The 23,039-nt window shown below is 36.6% G+C and overlaps 1 protein-coding gene across 1 annotated transcript; it reads right to left on the minus strand.

Moving 5' to 3' along the window:
• Positions 1-1,939: 1,939 nt before the first annotated feature.
• Positions 1,940-21,483, minus strand: LOC128221420 (splicing factor 3B subunit 2-like). The gene is made up of 10 exons (XM_052930032.1): positions 21,400-21,483; positions 19,540-19,568; positions 7,417-7,461; positions 5,486-5,531; positions 5,174-5,275; positions 4,166-4,273; positions 3,695-3,801; positions 3,376-3,568; positions 2,871-3,069; positions 1,940-2,513 (listed from the first exon to the last, which is right to left on the minus strand). Exons 1-9 carry the CDS (start codon positions 21,481-21,483, stop codon positions 2,902-2,904), a joined length of 882 nt encoding a protein of 293 aa, XP_052785992.1. The 3' UTR covers positions 1,940-2,513; positions 2,871-2,901.
• Positions 21,484-23,039: the final 1,556 nt, after the last annotated feature.

The raw sequence follows: 23,039 nt of genomic DNA on the forward strand, positions 1-23,039 counted from the left end.
TAGGTTGTGTTTTTCTATGCAGAAAAAGCAACTACGTACAAGAGCTACATGAACGAGTTTATCTTATTATTAAGCATTGCAAGGTCAACATCAGACCTGATATTCTTATAACAAAACTTTACTACAATTTAGTTTTCCAACTTCAGATCGAAACTATGACTGCCAATGGCATTGCCTATCCAAGAGGCTACACACAACTATTAGTCATTTTTTTGGCTAAATCCACATAAACATTCCACACTGAAAGTTCTTTTCGAAAGCATGTTTCAAAGATAAAAAGGCATGAATCTCGTTGCATACATTCTACTGATATACTGTCTGGACACGGACACTTATCTAGTGTCTGTTGTTTTAATCTCTTTGAAAAACATAGTCCTTTTCCAAAACAAAAATGCCACATGCTCTTTTTGCGATTGATTGACCGATGTTATGACCTTTGAGGCGTAATTTTCACTCATACAAATATGTAACACGTGTGACATATTAGTACGAATTCCTCACACGTTTGTTACAAATTATATGTCACATTTTGTGAACCTCGATCTACTCCCCTTCAAAACAAAAACGTATATGCCACATGTCCTGGAAAAGTATTGTTCATACGGATATGTCACATATTCCAAAACAAGTCTATGCCATAAATAAGTGGTCATTCTGCTTTTGCTATGTCCGATGATAACCCTCAAGCTGCATGCCAAAGAATGAAGTTCCTGGGTCCAAGTATGAAGTTCCTGGGTCCAAGGAATTACGTTCCTGGGTCCAAGGAATTAAGTTCCTGGGTCCAAGCGTTCTCACGTTATTGAACGGAAATAAGTGTGATCTACGAACACCAAAATGTTCTTCCCCTGAAGGTCACCGTGACCTTAACCTACTGACCTCAACAACAGTATGATTCATCTACAAGCGTTCTTTTATCATTCAGATGAAACCATTTTTACCTCAAGGTCACCCTGACCTATGATTAACTGGCCTGAAAATCAAGGGGTCATCTGCTTGTCGTGACCAACTGGCATATCTAGTATAAAGTCCATTGGTCCAAGCGTCCTCGAGTTACTGCGCGGAAACAGTTTTTTTTAAACTCACGGTCGCTGTGACCTATACCGCAACCATGACCTTTGATAAACTGATCCCAAAATCAATAGGGGTCATCAACTTGCATGACCAAAGGTAAATACTCCAATTATTCAGCGGAAACTGCTGTTTTTTCACCTCAAAGTCATCTTGACATTTGACCTACATATCCAAAAATCAACCGTTGTAATCTACTAGTCATCAGGAACTATATTAAAGTTCCTTGGTGCAAGTATTCTTTAGTTATTTTTGGAAACTGTTGTTCGCTTAAAGGTCACTGCAACCTTGACCTTTGATCTACTGATCTAATCAATAGGGGTTATCTACTAGTTATGACCAACTGACGTGTCAAGTATATATTTATATAATGTGTTTTTTTTTCACCTCAAGGTCAACGCCACCTTGAGCTTTGACCTACTGAGGCAACTACATGTAGTCATGACCAATTGGCGTACCAAGTATAAAGTTCCTCGATGCAAGTGTTCTTGACCTCAAGGTCACATTGACCTTTGACCTACTGATCCCAAAATCAAAAGGTGTCATGAACTAGTCATAACCAAGAGGCATAGTAAGTGTGAAGATCCTGGGTGGTGTTCATAAGTGAAAGTAAATCTTTTTTCACCTCATGGTCACCGCGACCTTTACCTTTGACCCAGTCATGACCAACTTGCATACCAAGTTACTGGGTCCAAGCGTTCTTTAGTTATCAAGCCCAACAAATCGTTTTCACCTGAAGGTCACAGCGCCCTTGACCTTTGACCTACTGATCTTAAAATCAATTCATGTGACTGACCGACTGACTGGAGACAACAATATTAATATGTCTCCCTCATTCATAGGGGGGGGGGGGGGTAAAATTGATTTGCCATTGTTTATTCAAGGTGACTTTATTGTTTTTACCAATGGGTTCATCAACAAAAACCAAATGCTTTGAAAATGAATTATACATTTTAACAAAAATCTGAATACACATGGCATTTTAATCAAGAAACATGGTTATATAAGTTATGTTATAACTGTGTATTGTTCCTAGAGTTCATGCCTAATTTCAGAAAATGACCTCAAGTATTTCATAACAGTTTGTGTACCACCACAAAATATTTCACAACAGAAAGTAGACAGTCCCTGCATCAGCAAAAATTCACCTGTATTAATCGTACTAGTGTGAACTTATCAACAAAGAATGGAATTTCCTGAGGAAATGAATCGGAGTTTCCAATGTGGTAATTATATGGAGTTTCCTATGACACGAGGATGTACATAACATTTTCAAGTATTGATACTAATCTACAACATACATTGTAAATTTATAATGTTACTGATAAATGAAAACTGGGAGTATGTTTGTTATTGGTCACAGGGGATGAAAACTAGAATGTAAACTCCTTGTATTTTTTTTTCACGGCTTTCCCACTTTCTTCTTGTTTTTTCCTCATCAGTTTCTGAAAAACAGAATATTTAAGTATCAGGATAAAAAAAAAAAATCATTATTTTTTCAGTTTAGGAAAAAAAATTATTGATTATTTTGTTCACATACTGGTACCAACTGAATAAATTTAATTTAAAAAAAAAAAAACCATTCCATTTTCAAAATAACTACAGAAATAGAAATTTGATGGAATTTTTAATATGCAAAATGTTGATTGTTTTTAGGTAATTCCATTATATAAGAGTTGGATTATTATTTTAATCAATTGAAAAATAGGAAATCACAAAATGTCTAAATAGGATTTTAAATAAATTTCCGAAACTGCATAGTTTTATTTTTGTACAACTTTGCAAAAACGTGCATCCCATACCTTCTGTTTGGCATCATGTTCTGCCACCATATCACTGATGTCCTCTTTCTCCTGATGTGACTGTTGTTTCCAGAGCGTCTGGTTGTACTTCGCCTGTATTGAAGGCTACCGTGTCAAGGTGAAGCTCCTCCGATCTCAAGGCCACCTCAATAACCTCTGTTGGACCCTTTTCTCTGGGCATCTTTGCGCCAACAGGGACCTGCAAGTTAAAATTTGTTTGTGAGATTTAATGGCGTCAAGGTTAAGCTACTTATCGTTTAACATCACTCTGGACCATTTTTTCAAAGTAAGTTTGTTTCATTTACCATGTTGTTTAACTTACCTTATTATTAAATATTTTACAGAATGAATAGTGTTTGTTTTTTTAACTACACCTGTCCATTAACATAATCACTCTTTAGACCTTTATAATAAAATACCCGAAGTTTGACACACATAACTCGCACCCTCTCTGTTACTTAGCTACACATTGGGACTTCGATTACTATTATCCATCCAAACTCACCGCAGACATATCATATACATGTGTGGAGCCCATCATGGCCCCTCCAGCACTAGTTTTCTTCTCAGGGATAACCTGGTAGAGGACTGGAGTTTCTCCACCCTGATCCATGGCGTCCTCAATCCTGTGCACATTTATAATTCTTGGGGTCTCCATGCCAACAGGCACTGATGACATTCCACTCAGGGTTACAAACCTGAAAAAATAGTTATAAACATACACAGACTGTTTTCAGTTTTAAATATTAGTTTTAAATATATTTTATGTCTTTACAAGCATCACAGGAAGCCCTGACAGCCATACCCACTCTTTATCTACTTACCCCTCAGCATGAGTGACCAGGCCTGTATCATCAGGACCCGTCTCCGTCTTGTTTTCTTCTTCACTTTCTATTTTTAGCTCGCCCCAATGGCTCTGATCTATACCATCCTGTTTGAATTATTTCAGTTTAGTTCAAACATATTCATTTTACAATGACTGTGAATCTTTATAAGAGCATATTATTCACCTGTATTACACCTGTCAGCATAACGAAAATGTTATGTAAGAAAGTTGATATTATTATTCAATACATTAATAATCAAATAAGAAAACAGTCTCCACTGATATAAATATTTGGGTTGTTTTATTACATCATTTATTATATGCTTAACACTATCAGTCTGCCAGACCCTATTGAAAGCACATTTTAAAGGTTTTTATGAATAAAAAGGTTAAAGATGTGTAATAAAAAGGTTAAAGATGTGTAATTAGTAAATGCGGCACACTTGAATACACCACACCAGCCAATTACCTCAAACTCGGCACTTGTTGTACCAAACACGTCTCCGTACAGTGGTTTTCTGGTCTCGTCAACAGGAGGTTTACCCAACCCATCAGTATGGCAACTAAATGAACAGGCCTGGAAATGAAAGTTTATTTTTAATAAAAAACAACATGCTTGGAAGAATAATTTTCTTGGTACGAGTCCCTCTTGCCAAATCCTATAGTATTACATATAGTATTTACATGTAATACAAGTTCAAAAGAAGATTATTAAAAAAAAAATTACGAGTAACAGAAAAACAATTTGTCACACATGAGACATAAATAATCTTCGAAAACCAGTTAGAGATAACTTAAAAGTAGAATAACAGAAAATTAAAAACACCTTAATATTTTATTGGGACATGGTCCCAAATATCGCAGCAGCATATAATTATGATCATCAAACATTAATATTGTTATCAATCTTCATGAACTTCTTACTGTCTACATTTATGACATGCTAAAGTTTATTATTTTGCATTTTATAATTAACAAGTCTTTAGTTCTTTTTCCAGTTATCATCATTTATCATTCATAAAAACTATTTACTGAACATGTTGATCACAAATCGAGTTCATATAATAATCATGTTTTGCAAGTTATTTTGTGGTCTAACACAGCTAAAGAAGATGGTGATAGTGACCTGCTTTAAGGTTTGTCCAGTAAGAGCAGTGGTTAGCCCACTCACATCTCGGTGACCCGGGTTCAATTCCTGGCTTGGGTGCATGTGGGTTTGGTTTGTGGTCACCAAGCCAGACAAGTGTGTTTTTTTTCGCATTCTCTTGTTTCCTCCACATGGCAAGACCACACTCTTGCATAAAATCATGCCAACGAGAGTGATTAAAATAATGTTGTAAAACCTTTTTTCACAATCGTTGTAAAATAAATATGTTTAAATTAAACTAGACTAAAGGTTTCAAATACAATTTATCTATGCTATTGAATAAAAATACTTTCTGAATGTGCTACTGTGCTATTTGTTTTTGATAAATACCGTTACTAAACGTGGGGTCTCTGTTCTAATTGAAGCAATCTCTGTCTCAGCCTTTGATGTAATCTGCGCCTTGGCCTTGGGAGTGGAATCTCCCTTCTGATGCTTGGTGAATATATAAATGTTGGTGATAACAATTGTCACAGCAACTTGACATAATTTGTAATTGGACAAAAGAATTATTGCATGTTCAGCTTCAGTATATGAAATTAATATAAGAAACTTAGGTATGTTTTATATGGTGAACTATCTATACGATTGGCAAATACAAAGTGAAAATAGTGTGCTTTAGCTTGGTCATGAATTATCTCCTACCCTTTTTCTCTTCTTGGTCGTTGTCTTAGCTTGGGATGCATGGGCTCTGAAATATAAATCACATATACCATGAGCGTATGCCTTTATAATATGATAGAAGTCATCGATTGTGAAAAGCATTATCATCACAATTGTGAAGGAAAAAGCCAGGTTATGTCTGTGCACTAATACACGCCATTTATACAACTTTTACTGGATAAAGTGTACAAAGGTCATACCAAAAGAGCAAATATATATTGGATATATAAGTCTGAAGTTGATACTAAGTATTAAACATGAAACTTTCTTAGCACACAGTATATATTACTTAAAAGGGGCTTATGGTAAACTGCATGAACACCACTATAATCCGGCATTGGCAGCAGACGTATGAAGTGCAGGTCACAGGTCTAAATTATTGGCTCTCTTGTCGCAAAATTATTCTTTATGAATTGATGAGAATTCATAAAAGATTTAGCATCATACAGAATCCCAAATTGTCCCAACTTTCCCTCCCTGGTGAATGGCATTGTGATCCTTGATTTTTGTCACCTCAAGATTCAACCAGCATTTGTAAGAAAAATGTGCCCATTTATTCTATATACTTTGTAAAGACCTTTAATCTGCTAGCATATGGGGAGTGTACGTGATACATAGTTGACTGAAATACATTGATAATAAACAGGACAAATACAAACAATTATTATTACTTCAGGTATTGGTCGGAGCTATAAATACCTTTTGCTCAAATGACATTTCATGAGTCAGGGGTTGTAGGCTTATATAGAAGACCACTAAATTTTGGATAACCTTCGTATAGCATAAACATGCTATATTATAACACTGGTTTACCATCCACTGTGTTTTAAATGCTTCTGAATATTGGTATACTTTTAAGCCACTATTAACATTATGCAGAAGGAACAAAAGCAGTCACTGTATGTGATGAATGCCCTGAATGTGACGTTGAACCTTGAACAATGTCAATTCATAAAAAAAGGATGAAAATAGCAGTTAAATATCTATTTTGTCTAACCAATATAGCTGATTCATTTAAAAGTCCACAGTCATGGCTTTATGTCTAATACCAACATGTCTGGTACCTTCGCATAACCAAATGGCATTATTGTCTAACTTACGTGGCTGGTGCATTTGATATACCATATGGCATTATGTCTTACCAATATGGCTGTTATCCTCGCAAGACCACATGACAGTATGTATCACCGATATAGCTGGTCGTTTGCATGTGGCAAGTTATTTTAAAATCTGTCCATAAACATGACAAAGTTAAAGCCCAGACACGACTTAACCTTTACTTTATGTCTCATTTGCAGCATTCCATAGTATTCAAAGACTATGTGTGACCTTGACCTTAGATGTAGGGTCTTGCACAGAACACATCATCTTGTATGTCTAAGACAAGTTATTTTAAAATATGTCCATACATGAGAAAGTTACAGCCTGGACACACCCATCTATACTCTATGTCCTTATATGCAGCATTCCATAGTATTCAAAACCTAAGTGTAACCTTGAAGGTAAGCTCACAGGTCTTGAACGTGATACATTGTCTTTATATGCCACACACATATGGCAAGTCTTTAAGAAATCTGTCCATACAGAAGAAAGTTACAGGCTGGACAAAAGAAGTTGAGCTGGACTAACGGACAGATGGAGGGACGGTGTGATTGTAATAAGTCCACTGTCTGGGACATAAAAAGTTAAACATACTTCCTGTTGGTGTTTTATAGTATTTTAATAAATAATGCATTATATGGTAAATTGCAAATGTTTATTATCTAATTTGACCAATATTCTTAACAAATAAAAGATTTATCAGGCCAATTTAATAATTTCGGATATGTTTAGAAAGTCCACTTTTTGGTCGATTAAATAAACATGTTTAGAAAGTTAACAACTCAAGTAAAAGGCATTCGAGTCAAACCCACCTTGACTGGCGGCTAAGTCGTTTTGATGCCTTCAGTTGTCGTCTCCTGAAACAAATGAAGGTATTTTTACAACTGTATCACTTTTATTTCTTTTTGGAACTTCTGTATGAGCATGTCTGAATTTGTTATGATGGTTTCATTATTTCTTTTCCAAATAATTATCGTTTTAACAAAACATCTGAGTCCACATTTTAACAAAACATCTCAGTCCACTTGAATTGAAATCAGTTCATGCAATTTATTTACAGCATCTAGACACCAGATGGTCCCCAGTCTCTTATAACAGGATTAAGCTAATCTCACTATTTTTATTGTTCTATAAAATGCGTATTATTTACTTCTTTAAGAGTTTTTAGAAATTATGTAGGAATATTCTAAATGATTATGACAATAAGACATTTCTCATTTAACAAAAGCCATTTTTAGTATGTATTTAGGCTAATTGAAACTATAGCTATCACTGAAGGTGATTAATATCCCCGAACACCACCTCTCATTATGATTTATCATTGTATGAAGTTTTATGAAATTCCATCTAGTTGTTTTCAAGTTCCTGTCCGGACAAAAGATTGACAAAAAACAACAACAGAAAAAGGCAATAACTCTGTTAATTGCTATAATAGTATAATGATTCATGCACACTGAACTCCTTCTCATTGTGCTGTACCATTGTATAAAGTTTTATTACATTCTATCCGGTAGTTTTCAGGTTATGCTCCGGACAAGAAAAAGTAACAAAAGGCAGTAACTCTGTAATTAGCTGAAATAGAATTGCGGTTCATGTACACTATACTCCCTCTCATTATGATCTATCACTGTTTGAAGTTTTATTAAATTCCATCCAATAGTTTTCAAGTTATGCTCCGGACAAGAAAAAGTAACAAAGTTCAGTAACTCGATCTGTAATTGGCTGAAATAAAATTGCAGTTCCTGTACACTGCACTTCCTCTCATTATGATCTATCACTGTATGAAGTTTTATTAAATTCCATCCAATAGTATTCAAGTTATGCTCCGGACAAGAAAAAGTAACAAAGAGCAGTAACTCTGTAATTAGCTGAAATAGAATTGCGGTTCTGTACACTGCACTCCCTCTCATTATGATCTATCACGGTATGAAGTTTTATTAAATTCCATCCAATAGTTTTCAAGTTATGCTCCGGACAAGAAAGAGTAACAAAGGGCATTAAATCTGTAATTAGCTGAAATAGAATTACGGTTCATGTACACTACACTTCATTTCATTATGATCTATCACTGTATGAAGTTTTATTAAATTCCCATCCAATGGTTTTCAAGTAATGCTCCGGACAAGAAAAAGTAACAAAAGGCAGTAACTCTATAATTAGCTGAAATAGAATTGCAGTTCCTGTACACTGCACTTCCTCTCATTATGATCTATCACTGTATGAAGTTTTATTAAATTCCATCCAATAGTTTTCAAGTTATGCTCCGGACAAGAAAAGGTAACAAAGGGCAGTAATTCTGTAATTAGCTGAAATAGATTTGCGGTTCCTGTACACTGCACTCCCTCTCATTATGATCTATCACTGTATGAAGTTTTATTAAATTCCATCCAATAGTTTTCAAGTTATGCTCTGGACAAGAAAAAGTAACAAAGGACAGTAACTCTGTAATTAGCTGAAATAGAATTATGGTTCTGTACACTGCACTCCCTCTCATTATGATCTATCACTGTATGAAGTTTTATTAAATTCCATCCAATAGTTTTCAAGTTATGCTCCGGACAAGAAAAAGTAACAAAGAGCATAACTCAGAAATAAGCAAGAATAGAGTTATGGTTACTGTACACTGCACTTCCTCTCATTATGCTCTATCATTTAAATCAATTCCATCCAGTAGTTTTTAAGTTATGCTCCTGACAAGGTAAATTGCAATGGACTGACCGACAAACCGACGGACCGACTGACGGCCCGGATCGACCGACCGACCACAGGGTGACTCCAATATACCCCCTTCAAACTTCGTTTGTCGGGGGTATAATAAGCAACTTAAGCCTCAGTTAAGCTTAAGAATTTCGAGAAATTGGGGTCAGATCTGTGATACACTTTTTTAACTGTGGTCTCATGGAGTATGGATTTCCTGCATGCAATTCCAGGAGATACAGCCTCACAGTTCAAACCAGTCAACTGATATTATATAAAAATAATACTGTTTGTATATTAATGAAGCTAAATAAACATACATCATGATTAGTTTTGTGAATCTTTAGAAAACAAAAGATGTTTGTCAAACATTATGCCCTCCCCCCCCCCCCCCCCCCCCCACTGAGTGCCATGTTGTCAGAAATATATGGACAATTGGACAAAAATACATAGGGGTCATCAACTAGCCACCCCCAACCTAAATGTCAAGTTTGAGGGTCATAGGTGCAGGCATTGTCAAGTTATGACACAGACAAGCTCTTTGCCCTCAAGGTCACTGTGACCTTGACCTTTGACCCAATGATGGGTAACAAATCATATGCTTGTTCTTTTTGCTTTTATCATTGTAAGTGAAATGACATAAACATGATATCCTTTCGAATACCGCTACCGTACATCGACGCGCTACCGTAGCTGCCTAATGCAGACCAATTTTTCAAGGGTGCTGGTTACCGCTACTGTTTTACTGTAGGAATACTGTAGACGACTGAAACGTACCGAAAAAGTAGGTACGTCCAGTTCCACAGCCGCAAAATGCACATTTTCCACAAATATGTGGTACGTTTTTCATTGAAATAAGAAGGATTGTGAATTTTAAAAACAGCATTAATACGCTATGGTACTTTGTTTTAGAAACAGTTACTACACTACGGAATTTCTTTCAAATATAATAACCATGCAAAAATAAGCAACGGTATTTCTTTAAAAATCGTCATTCAACATTATTCGCCTCTGGCATTTGTAAATTTGCTTTAATAAAACCGCATTCTTATGCTTTTCCTCTTGTATCAGAAGTACGCTGTGGTATCACTGTTAAATTTAAGAAAGAACAAAACTGCGCAGTGGTATTACTGTGATATTTGTTTTACGGACTGCGTGTTAACTTCGATAAGGTAGACATTTCATGTTTGAATTAAACTAAATCAGTCACTTAAGTGCACTTTGGTAGTGTTCTTGAATCTAGAAGTATGCAAAACTACGCAGCGGTATTTCCTGTATAAACATAATACGTAATCAACATAACACAACCCATTTCAAAGGCGACGTTGCCTTTGAAGGTCATTTAATGCTAGTTACGCTTCCTTTTAAAACTGTTGACATATATGCTATAACTTTCTTATAAATCCAACCGGACATCTATTACGTGATCGCTTTAAAGTTATCATGGAAACCATAGTGACTGCAAATATATCAACAGAACATCCATTACAAAATAGCTGTCACAGTTGCCATGAAAACCACTGCAATAGACAATAAACCAACCGGACAAATATCACAAGGTCGCATCAAGGTTGGTACCACAGTGACCCCTGTTATGAATGTTGTATGGGAAAGGAGCATTACTGTTTAGGAATCAGTACCTTTAGTGCTTTGATACTATGCTTCATTCATAAGTCTGTATCACGTGACTCAGAGCGCCACCTAATCCATTCAGTTAGATCAGCTGGTTACAAGTCTGTTTTTAGCCGTCCAATCAGATAAGCTGTGTAATGAAGCTAGCTCGGGATTCTGAAAACGGGGTTCTTTAGTTTGAGAGTTAACACGAAACATGGTGTCAGAAGTCTGACGAACTTTCACGCCGAAAATCGAAAAATTAACGAAGATGCTTCGCTTGAATCCTCCAGAGAGCTTCAACCTCGCCAACCCAGTAGAGTGGCCTGACTGGAAACAGAGATTCTCACGTTTCCGGATGGCAACGAAGCTGCATAAAGACGATGGAGAAGTTCAAGTCAGCGTGCTCGTGTACTCCATGGGGAAGGAGGCTGAGCACATTGTGAAAACTTTCGAGTTCGAAGAGGGGGAAGAAGATACGGATTATGAAACTGTGTTGGGCAAATTTGAGAAATACTTTGTGCCAAAACGGAATATTATTCACGAACGTGCAAAATTCCACTTGCGGATGCAGAAAGAGGGCGAAAATGTGGAAACTTTCGTGCGCGAACTCTACGAAATTGCGGAGCACTGTGATTTCACGGATAAAAATGAGGAAATCAGAGACAGGTTAGTCATTGGAATACTTGATAAAAAGCTATCTGAAAGACTACAATTGAAATCAGACTTGACTCTTGATAAAGCAATCGAATTGGCTAGACAGAATGAGCTTGTCAAATCTCAGATTAAAGACCAAATGTCGTCAAAACTGGTTGATGCAGTAAAGGCTAAGAAACCCCCTACAAAAAATCAACCGACAAACAGAAAGTATGGAACATTTAGAGATACACAGGGATCTAGACCTGCACAGTACGCTAGTGGTCCGCAGAAAGGAAGTCTGTGTTACAAGTGTAATCGGTACCATGCTAGGGATAACTGTTTTGCAAAAGGGAAAAAGTGCAGAAACTGCCACGGCTTCAATCATTTCGCAGTATGTTGTAGGAAGAAGAAATCCGTACATGAAGTGCATGAAGAGGACACAATGTTCCTCGGTTCAGTGACAAACTGTTGTGATAACTCACCACCGTGGACAGTAAATTTGAAAATTCATGGAAAAGATGTAAAATTCAAAATAGATTCCGGAGCGGATACATCCGTAATGAGCCATGACACATTTTGCAAGCTTTCGAGACAACCTGATCTCATGCCACAACAAGCAGTGCTCATAGGACCGGGTGGGAAACTGGATTGTATAGGCATGTTCAGAGCAAAGACCAAGTTCAAAGGTCAGTGGTTTGACTTTACAGTGCATGTTGTCAAGGGCATGAGAGGAACCAATCTGTTAGGACGCGCAGTTGCAGGGCAAATGGGAGTAATTCAGAAAGTTGAGGAAATTGAGGTTGATGAAGGTATCTATGGGTCTTTCGGTCTGGTTAAGTGTGAGCCAGTTAAAATAGAGCTGAAAAAGGATGCAAAACCGTACTGCCTTACAACTGCACGGAGAGTTCCGTTTCCATTGATGGAAAAGGTGGAAGCAGAACTGAACAAACTTGAATCTGAAGGAATAATTCAAAAAGTTACACAGCCAACAGACTGGTGCGCTCCAATGGTACCAGTCAGAAAAGCCAATGGGAACATTCGGATATGTGTAGATATGAAAAATCTCAATGATTCGGTGAAACGGGAACATTATATGCTACCAAATTTGGATGACATTTCTCCGAAGCTAAGTGGGTCCAAAGTGTTTTCAAAATTGGATGCCTCTAGTGGATTCTACCAAATTCCATTGGACCAGGAAAGCTGTTTGTTAACAACCTTTATTACGCCAATGGGTCGTTATTGTTTCAAACGTGTTCCATTTGGGATAACATCTGCGCCAGAAATTTTCCAAAGAAAAATGACAGACATTCTCAGAGATTTGGATGGTGTTGAAGTCATAATAGATGACATTTTGGTGCATGGCAAAAATGTCAAAGAACATGATAAACACTTAGAAATGGCATTGCGTAAGATTCAAGACTCTGGGCTGAAATTGAACAAAGATAAGTGTGAGTTCCGTAAAGAGAGCATTGATTACTTTGGTCATCATATATCAAGTGATGGAATCCAACCTAGTGCCAATCGTGTTACAGCAATTAGAGACATGGTTGCACCATCAAATGTGAAAGAACTTCGAAGAGTAATTGGAATGGTAAACTATCTGGGCAGATTCATTCCAAACTTGGCGAGTGTGATCAGACCAATGACAGATCACTTAAAAGGGACAGCTGCCTGGACATGGGATTCAGTGCAGGAAAACGCATTCAGACAAGTGAAAGAGCTCGTGACTAATGCAGAGACATTAACTTACTATGACCTCAGAAAATCAGTGGTAGTGAGTGCAGACGCCAGTTCTTACGGGCTAGGTGGAGCGTTATTCCAAGATGTAGATGGAAATGGACAGCTTAAGCCTGTAGCATTCTGTTCACGTAAACTGACAGAAACTGAAAAGAAATACGCACAGATAGAAAAAGAGTGTCTCGCTTCTTTGTGGGCTTGTGAAAAATTTGCTAGGTATCTGGTAGGCCTTGAATCATTCAAACTGTTAACAGATCACAAACCACTAGTGCCACTTTTGAACTCTCAAGACCTAAATAATTGTCCATTGAGGTGCCAAAGAATGTTGATGAGACTGAGAGGTTATAGTTTAATCGCTGAACATGTGCCGGGAAAGGATCTTGTTGTGCCGGACACTCTGTCAAGATGCCCAGTGAGCAATGAAAATTATGAATTTGTGAATGAGATAGAGTGTTTTGCGATCAATGTTGAGGCATTACGCCCGGTGGCAGACAAACGACTCGAAGAAATCAGAAATGCCACAGAGAATGATACAATTATTCAAGAAGCCATGAACTTTACCCGCTATGGATGGCCAGAATACATGAACAGTGTATCCAAAAATTTGAAAGACATGTTTGCTTCACGTAGTGAACTTTCGGTTTCTCAGGGACTGTTGTTGTACAGAGACAGGATAGTGATACCAGAAGAACTGAGAACAGAAGTGCTAGCTAGCATTCATGAAGGCCATCTGGGTCTTAACAAGTGTAGAGCAAGAGCCCAATCATCAGTATGGTGGCCAGGAATAGCTAAAGACATTAAGAGCAAGATCGAAACGTGTCAGTTTTGTCAAGAACACAGACCAGCTCAGGTGAAGGAACCGTTGATGGTAACGCCATTGCCAAGCCGACCCTGGCAAAGGATTGCGGCCGACCTCTGTGAGATCAGCAACAAACATTATCTGGTTGTAACAGACTACTATTCTAGGTTCATTGAACTCTCATACCTAGAGAAAATCACCAGTGAGCTAGTCATCGGTAAAATGAAGAACATGTTTGCCCGCTGGGGAATACCGGAGGAGCTTGTGTCTGATAATGGTACTCAGTTTACATCGACAGCCTTCAAGAACTTTGCTCAAGAGTACAAATTCAAGCAAACATTCTCTAGTCCATGTTTTCCGCAAGCTAACGGAGAGGCGGAAAGCGCAGTCAAAATTGCAAAGAGAATTCTGCGTCAGAGTGACATATTTGCTGCGCTAATGGAGTATCGAGCTACTGAAATTGAGGCAACCGGGTTAAGTCCAGCAGAAATGATGATGGGCAGAAAAATAAGGACACTTTTACCTGCCTTGCCAGAGAAACTTACTCCAGATTGGATAGAGAGAGATGAAATGAGACTCCGGGATGCCAGATATAAGGAACGAACAAGAATTAATCATGATTTTGCAGCATCTCAGTCAAAACCGCTGCCAGAACTTCAACCGGGTGATGCAGTCAGGATGCGTACAGGCCATGACAAATCCTGGAAAACTACAGGAATCGTTACTGGTGGGGACCCAGACCATCGATCATACCAGGTGACAACAGCAACAGGGACGCTTCGCAGAAACCGCAGACATCTACAACTGACTTCGCGAACAGAAGAAGATCCAGTTACGCGAGTGCATAAATCATTAATTAATGTTCCAAGTGTGCCCCTCGATGGGGAAATCAGTGATGATGCAACGCGTGTGATTCCAGTAGGCAGTGAAAATGGACGCTGTGCCCGGCCAGTGCCTAATCCGATTACATATGGACACCGTGATACTCCGGTGCCCGATCAGAACGCGAATGGACACTGTGATACTCCAGTGCCAAATTTGGGGTTTCAGGAGCATAGCCCCAACAAATCCAGTCCGTCTTCACCAGTCGTCACAAGGAGCGGACGTCAGATCATGAAGCCAAAGAAATACAGTGACTTCGAGATCTACAATCTTAGTGGCTAAGATCATTTGAAATCTGTAAACAGGGTTGTTATCAAGTTTTATCAAGTAATTTGTTTTACATATATTCCAGCACATTTTTTAGCATGTGCATTTCAAATCTGATTTCAAAAGAAACTGATAAAGATTTGACAGCCCTGTATTAGCTATAAGAAGTGATTAGGCACTAATTAGTTAAGAGTTATTTTAGTTGATAATTGTTCACCAATGTTCAATTAGTTTGGTTATGTGTTAGTTTTATATCTGCGGTAATAGGGTGATATTTTTTTTTTTTTTTTTTTAAAGCATATTGCTTTCTTAAAAGGGGGAGATGTTTAGGAATCAGTACCTTTAGTGCTTTGATACTATGCTTCATTCATAAGTCTGTATCACGTGACTCAGAGCGCCACCTAATCCATTCAGTTAGATCAGCTGGTTACAAGTCTGTTTTTAGCCGTCCAATCAGATAAGCTGTGTAATGAAGCTAGCTCGGGATTCTGAAAACGGGGTTCTTTAGTTTGAGAGTTAACACGAAACAATTACTTAATACAACATGCACCAATACATATCTGTCTATGAAACAATGATCAAAGGTCACGGTCACCATTCAAGAATCGTTGGTGCTCCGTGTGTCATGGGGTATCTCAGGAATTACCAGGCGTACTTAAGTCGAAAGATAGAAGAAGGGTTGACTCAAACAGTTGTAGAGAACTGAAGGAAAACATCACAAGATGATCATGTTGTATTTGCCGACAAGTTTAAAACATCAGTTCCTCTGGCGTTTGGAAAAAATCTATACTTTCGTGTCACGCATTAAACACCGGAAGGACATATTGGTCAATCGCAAAATCAGTCCACGAAAAGAGATGGCAAAGTTAGGATGCTCAGCAGAGGGGAACACCTGGCATGAAATATTGCGGACCGGAAGCTTATGTCCACTGCATGGGAATAATCAAAACATGTGTGCAACCCGATGACATGTTTCAATCCTATAATAAATAGCCGACAGAACAAGGTTTTGGCGGAAGAAGTAAATACAAAAGGAAAGTGGGAAAAACATGCATCAAAGTAATTTTATAATTAAAAAAGAACATGGGTGTTGTAGACAGTGAACATTTACAGTGTACCAACACAAAGTGCTTATTTGTGGACCTAATGTGTGTGGTTTGCCGTGGACATCTCGCTTGTGATTCATCATGTATAAAGCTTCAACCCTCCGGCTACCTATAAGCTGTTTGAGAGAATGGTAATACTTTTTTACAGTATATTACAAACATGCTGTAGAATGTTAAATAGTAACCATAATCAGGTTTAATAACATATTGATCGTTGCATGTACCACCAAAATGAAACATGAACAGCATCTTTTAAAATCAATCAGCTGTTTAGTGTTTTATGTTTCTGTTTTTAGGTTGCAGAACAACTTATCGGCGGGAATAGCACACGTATAAGGAAATCCAAACAAACAAGCGACATATTTTAACTTGACCTCTTTGGCAATGTGCAGTGCAGAGTCAGCTTGCATGAGTATAATTCTAATGTTTATAAAATAAAACTCCAATGAAATGTTATTTTATTTAAGGGAATGTTTTATTTCGTATCGTGGCATTACCTCTAGGAAAGGCCGAATGGAGGTCAAGTCCAACAAGACTATGGCTCCAGAAACACAGAGCAACGAAAAACAACAACTCATGTATCCTAAACATTTTCAATAATATGTTTTGTTTTTATAATTGCAGTTTGAAATTACCCTTAAATCGAAACAATGAATGGCCTCTGAAGTTCATGAAAATGCATACATTAAATTATTTCTTCTGTTTAATGGCACATCTTGAATTTCAGAGTCTAGCTAGTACAAGAAAGCGCCGTTTAGATCAATCATGTATTAAAATAAATTTTCAATATAGTATTGATGAAATAATCATAACAAAATGTTGTTCAGGTGTCAACATTTTGTTCCTAAAGGGACGAATAATGTTTGTTTTAATGTTTTTTTTATAGAATTAAACATTTCATGCTTAAAATGAGGACATATTTTTCGAAATTACACATATACAGTGCAATTGTCGCTAACAATGTGTCTTTATAACAAATATTCATCAATATGTGATTTCTTTTTACAGACCGATGATATTGCATTGCACCAGAAACTCCACTAGACTCTGTTGCCGTTTCGTTAATCGCATGCTGTGATTATACTGGTGTTGTTTCCCGTGACAAATCTTGCGATATTTTTAGCAATAAAATAGTTACAGCCAAATTCTTTGATTTATGTTTTGGTCTATGTTTTTCTATTATATAATTATGTACATGTGTTCTTTGTTGATTGGAGAAAAAGTATGATCATTATTGATTTTCGTCGTGTTTAATTTTATCCCTATGTATTCCTCAAGTTCCTATGATGTATATAATTGATCTATACATTTTATAACCTTGATGTATGAATGAATTGTGAATCCGTATTTGGATTTTAGTCCTATAAGTATACATTTATATAGGAAATGAATGAACATGTGTGTAAAATATCATGATAGAGAATTGTTATTTTAATTCCTTTCTGATTTATTTGATGAAAAACATATTGTTTTGTAATCGCTCTATGCATGTATAAATACTAAAATAAACAAAAATATGTATAATATAATGAATACTACAGGGACAAGCCCATTAGTTGAACAGTAAAAAATAGGCCCTGTTAAGGTGTACACGTCAAGGACCCAAACAACAATGAACTAGAGACACAAACATTGTTACACCACTTCTTAAATCATAACTTTCACTTTTTGTTTTATTACTGAATTTTACATAGAATGACACGTGCCTGGAAAACTGTGATAATGTGATGCGTGCATTAAAATTAAGCACGGCTAAAATAGCGTATTTATACATACATGGTTTAGCCACACATGGCATTCCAGAGAGTGTTTATGTGGATTTTTTCAATTTACTCCGATTCAAGCATACACATGCATAATATGATTGAAATTATAAAAACATTTCGCAACGTTGCCTTACAAACATCTTTTTAAGCATTATACTTTTGAAATATTTTGGAAAACCTTTTTCTACTACTGTAGTACAAAATTGCTGTTTGAGAAATATCAAATAATAGCCGTAGTGTATTTATGAGGAAAACAACAGACATAAATATCGAGTTACTACAAAAGTTAAAACTGCCATAGTGTATCTATGCATGCACACGTGGTATAATTCCAAGATTGATCATAACATTAAACGTCTCCGGCAATTTTGAAATACATATACCTGAAATGTTTGTACTAGAACTACCAGAGTGTATTAATGCATAATATTATCCTTATTATGTACTTAACAAATTGTTCAAAGAAGTAATTCCTATCTACAAAACTCGCCTATAGTAGTTTTATAAACATTAAAAAGTAGCCAATACCGAAGATGAAAAATACCACAACCTACATATCACAGGATTACCATTGCGCTGTTTTGCATGTGTGTTTACCTACTGATGATTGTCTTCAATAAAATTACTACAACACACGTCTACGGTTATTCCTACATTTGTTCAAAATTCATCATATCCGTAGTGTATTAATGAGAGTTTTGTATTTTTCCGAAGTCAACCAGAGCGTAGTTATGCCGAAATGTCATATATATTAATAAGTGAATATTTTAATTGCCGTTACATAATAAAACCAATAAAATGCATTTTATTGTATAAATGTGTCTATCAAAGGGTTTAAGTAAAAGGAAAAATGTACATTTTCACTAGAACATTACCTAATTAGGGATAATGTATATGTCACTAATTCGTGAAATGCAAACTTGATTTATAAGGGTGTTATGTTATATAATTTTATGTACTAAATAATGTTTGTAATTAATTTCTTTAATTGTGTTATAAATTTATACTGTTTCGAAATTGATAAACATTTTACCTAATTGCTAACGCATTTTAATCGGGAGATTTAAGTCTCTGCTTTTAGCAAAACATGTACAAGATTATAAAAATAAGCGGTAATCCCACGCTGTACGATAGTGGTATTCAGAAGCTGAAAATTTGAGTACGGTTTACACTGCTGTGGTAGTTCGCTGGTGTATGATAGAGGTAATGGGGACACCCGAATTGTGGGTCTGCATTAGGCGGCTATGGTAGCGGAAAGGATATTGCATATTTAAAAAACTAAAAATCTTTTAGCATTAACCTATATAGTACACCAGGTTCAACATGGCATAATGATGATCATAATTAAGTGAAGACAACAGAGTGATTACGGTAGTTGAAATGGATACAGAGTGAAGTCTAATTTTTTTTATATTAATAAAACATACTTACAGTGACACAATTGTAGCCCTCTGCAGTGCCTGCAGTAAAAAAGGTTAAGAGAAAAATAGATAGTTTAGATTTGTTCACTTTACAAGATGCTGAATTTTAGATTTCTATAGCCATGATGAAATCCTCATCGCCTCAAACTTAATGCTTACAAATTAAAACTATGAGTACTGCTCAGGTAACGTTTTAAAACCTATCTTGCACTGCAAATATTTTGTTCAAGAAGACAATGATAAAAACTAAGAGCTGTCACAGAGACAGTGCCCTCGACTATTCCCCCGCTTTTCAGTGTAAGGATGGAACAGTTTAGGCGAAACATGCATGGATCACTGTTACCGGTAGATTAGATTTCAATGATTTCAGGTTACATGCAAAAATTTAAGTAGAAATTTTAAGTGTTATAATAAAGGGTCATTATTTGCAAAATAAAGTTATCTAACTTGGTTATTCAATTAGGTTGGGTGGTTGAAAACCATTGTATAAAGTCTCAATGCAATACATCAAGTAGTTGCTGAGATATTATCCTTTGTGTGCTAACATGCAAGACCTTAACTGGAATTTCTAAGTCGCATAATAACGGGGCAAAAATAATATTATATGAAAGATATAGTTATCTTACTTGATTAAATAAGAATGTCAAATTGTTGGGAGCCTGCGTGTAAAGTTTCAATGCAATACATGATGTATTGGCTGAGATATTGACTTAAATGTAGTTACATGCAAAACCTTATTAACCAGAATTTCTAAGTCGATTAATAAAGAGCAATTATTTTGCATTAAATGCAAACTAGAGTTATTTTACTTGGTTATTTAAGTAGGTTGGATGGTCAAGTGCTTACACGCAAAATCTTAACCAGAATATCTAAGTCAAACAATAAAGGGCAATGATTTGCATTGAATGCAAACTAGAGTTTTCTAACTTAATTAATTAATTAACTTAATTAAGTAGGTTGGATGGTTGAGTACCATTGTATCAAGTATCCATGCAATTATTAACCTATGTGTGCTTGCAGCAACCTTAACCAGAATATCTAAGTCAAACAATAAAGGGCAATTATTTGCATTGAATGCAAACTAGAGTTTTCTAACTTAATTAAGTTATTAACTTAATTAAGTAGGTTGGATGGTTGAGTACCATTGTATCAAGTACCCATGCAATTATTAACCTATGTGTGCTTGCACGCAAAACCGTAACCAGAATTTCTAAGTCAAATAATTATTATTTGCATTAAATGCAAACTAGAGTTATCTAACTTGGTTAATTAAGAAGTTTGGATGGTTGAGTACCATTGTATAATGTCTCAATGCAATACCTCAAGTAGTTGCTGAGATTTTAATCTATGTGTGCTTGCATGCAAAACCTTAACCAAGGTGTGACGCCAGCGCCGATGCTCGGGTGAGTAGTATAGCTCTCCTTATAGTCCAGCTAAAAGCAGTATTAAAATTGATCTTGGAGGAAAATGCTAACCATCACTTTCTTTCAATGCAATTACTTCTTGGACAAAGTATTGGTTTTGCATTCTCCCATTGAATTAATTGCGTAGACTCTAGACTGAAGATTCTCCAATTGGCTATATAATATAGACTTGGACCCATGGACTATATTGTGTAGACTCAGACCCATTGACTATATTGTGTAGACTCAGACCCATTGACTAGTGTAGATTCTGACCCATTGACTTTATTGTCCAGACTCAGACCCATTAACTATATTGTGTAGACTCAGACCCAAAGACTATATTGTGTAGACTTAGACCATTGACTAGTGTAGATTCTGACCCATTGACTTTATTGTCCAGACTCAGACCCATTGTCTATATTGTGTAGACTCAGACCCATTGACTATATTGTGTAGACTCAGACCCATGGACTATATTGTGTAGACTCAGACCCATTGACTAGTGTAGATTCTGACCAATTGACTTTATTGTCCAGACTCAGACCCATTGTCTATATTGTGTAGACTTAGACCCATTGACTATATTGTGTAAACTCAGACCCATTGACAATTTTGTGTAGACTCAGCCCCTTTGACTATATTGTGTAGACTTCGACCTTTGACTTTTGTGTGTAGACTTGGACCATTGACTCTATTGTGAAGACTTGGACCATTGACTATATTGTGTAGACTTGAACATTTGGCTATATTGTGTAGACTCAGACCCTTTGACTATATTGTGTAGACTTGGACCATTGACTATATTGTGTAGACTTGGACCATTGACTATATTGTGTAGACTTGGACCATTGACTATATTGTGTAGACTTGGACCATTGACTATATTGTGTAGACTTGGACCATTGACTATAGTGTGTAGGCTTGGACCATTGACAATATTGTGTAGACATGGACCATTGACTATATTGTGTAGACATGGACCATTGACTATATTGTGTGGAAGTTGGACCATTGACTTTATTGTTGAGACTCAGACCCATGGACTATAGTGTGTAATATTGGACCATTGACTATATTGTATAGACTCAGACCCTTTGACTATATTATGTAGACCATTGACCTTTGTGTGTAGACTTGGACCATTGATTTTTGTGTGTAGACTTGGACCATTGACTATAGTGTGTAGACTTGGACCATTGACTATAGTGTGTAGACTCAGACCCTTTGACTATATTGTGTAGACTCAGACCCTTTGACTATATTGTGTAGACTCAGACCCTTTGACTATATTGTGTAGACTTGGATCATTGACTATATTGTGTTGCCATAGCCCTTTTGACTATAATGTGTAGACTTGGACCTTTGACTATATTGTGTAGACTTTGATCATTGACTTTTGTGTGTAGACTTGGACGATTGAATATATTGTGTAGACTTGGAACATTGACTTTTGTGTGTAGACTTGGACCATTGACCATATTGTGTCGATTTTGACCGTTGACTATAGTGTGTAGACTTGGACCAATGACTTTATTGTGTAGACTTGGACAATTGACTTTAGTGTGTCGAATTGGACCATTGACTATAGTGTGAAGATTTTGACCATTGACTAAACATGTTTGTAGTGTGTAGACTTGGACCGTTGACTACAGTGTGTAGACTTGAACCATTGACTATAGTGTGTAGACTTGGACCATTGACTATAGTGTGTAGACTTGGACCATTGACTATATTGTGTAGACTTGGACCATTGACTATATTGTGTAGACTTGGACCATTGACTATATTGTGTAGACTTGGACCGTTGCCTATATTGTGTAGACTTGGACCGTTGCCTATATTGTGTAGACTTGGACCATAGACTATATTGTGTTGACTTGGACTGTTGACTAAAGTGTGTAGACTTAGCCCATTGACTATAGTGTGTAGACTTGGACCATTGACTATATTGTGTAGACTTGGACTATTGACTAAAGTGTGTAGACTTGGACTATTGACTGTATTGTGTAGACTTGGACCATTGACTATATTGTGTAAACTCGGACCATTGACTATATTGTGTAGACTTGGACTATTGACTATAGTGTGTAGACTTGGACTATTG

This window comes from Mya arenaria, chromosome 16 (genome assembly GCF_026914265.1).
Source record: "Mya arenaria isolate MELC-2E11 chromosome 16, ASM2691426v1".
NCBI classification, from domain to species: Eukaryota; Metazoa; Mollusca; class Bivalvia; order Myida; family Myidae; genus Mya; species Mya arenaria.

Bases quoted from the DNA above. Each gene is read 5' to 3' on its own strand.
- LOC128221420 (XM_052930032.1), bottom strand. From the start codon at position 21,483: ATGGGTCTGAGTCTGGACAATAAAGTCAATTGGTCAGAATCTACACTA. The intron at 19,569-21,399 runs GTCTGAGTCTAC...TTTTTACTGCAG, and splicing joins CTACACAATATAGTCCATGG to GCACTGCAGAGGGCTACAAT. The intron at 5,532-7,416 runs GTGGGTTTGACT...TTTATATTTCAG, and splicing joins CGACTTAGCCGCCAGTCAAG to AGCCCATGCATCCCAAGCTA.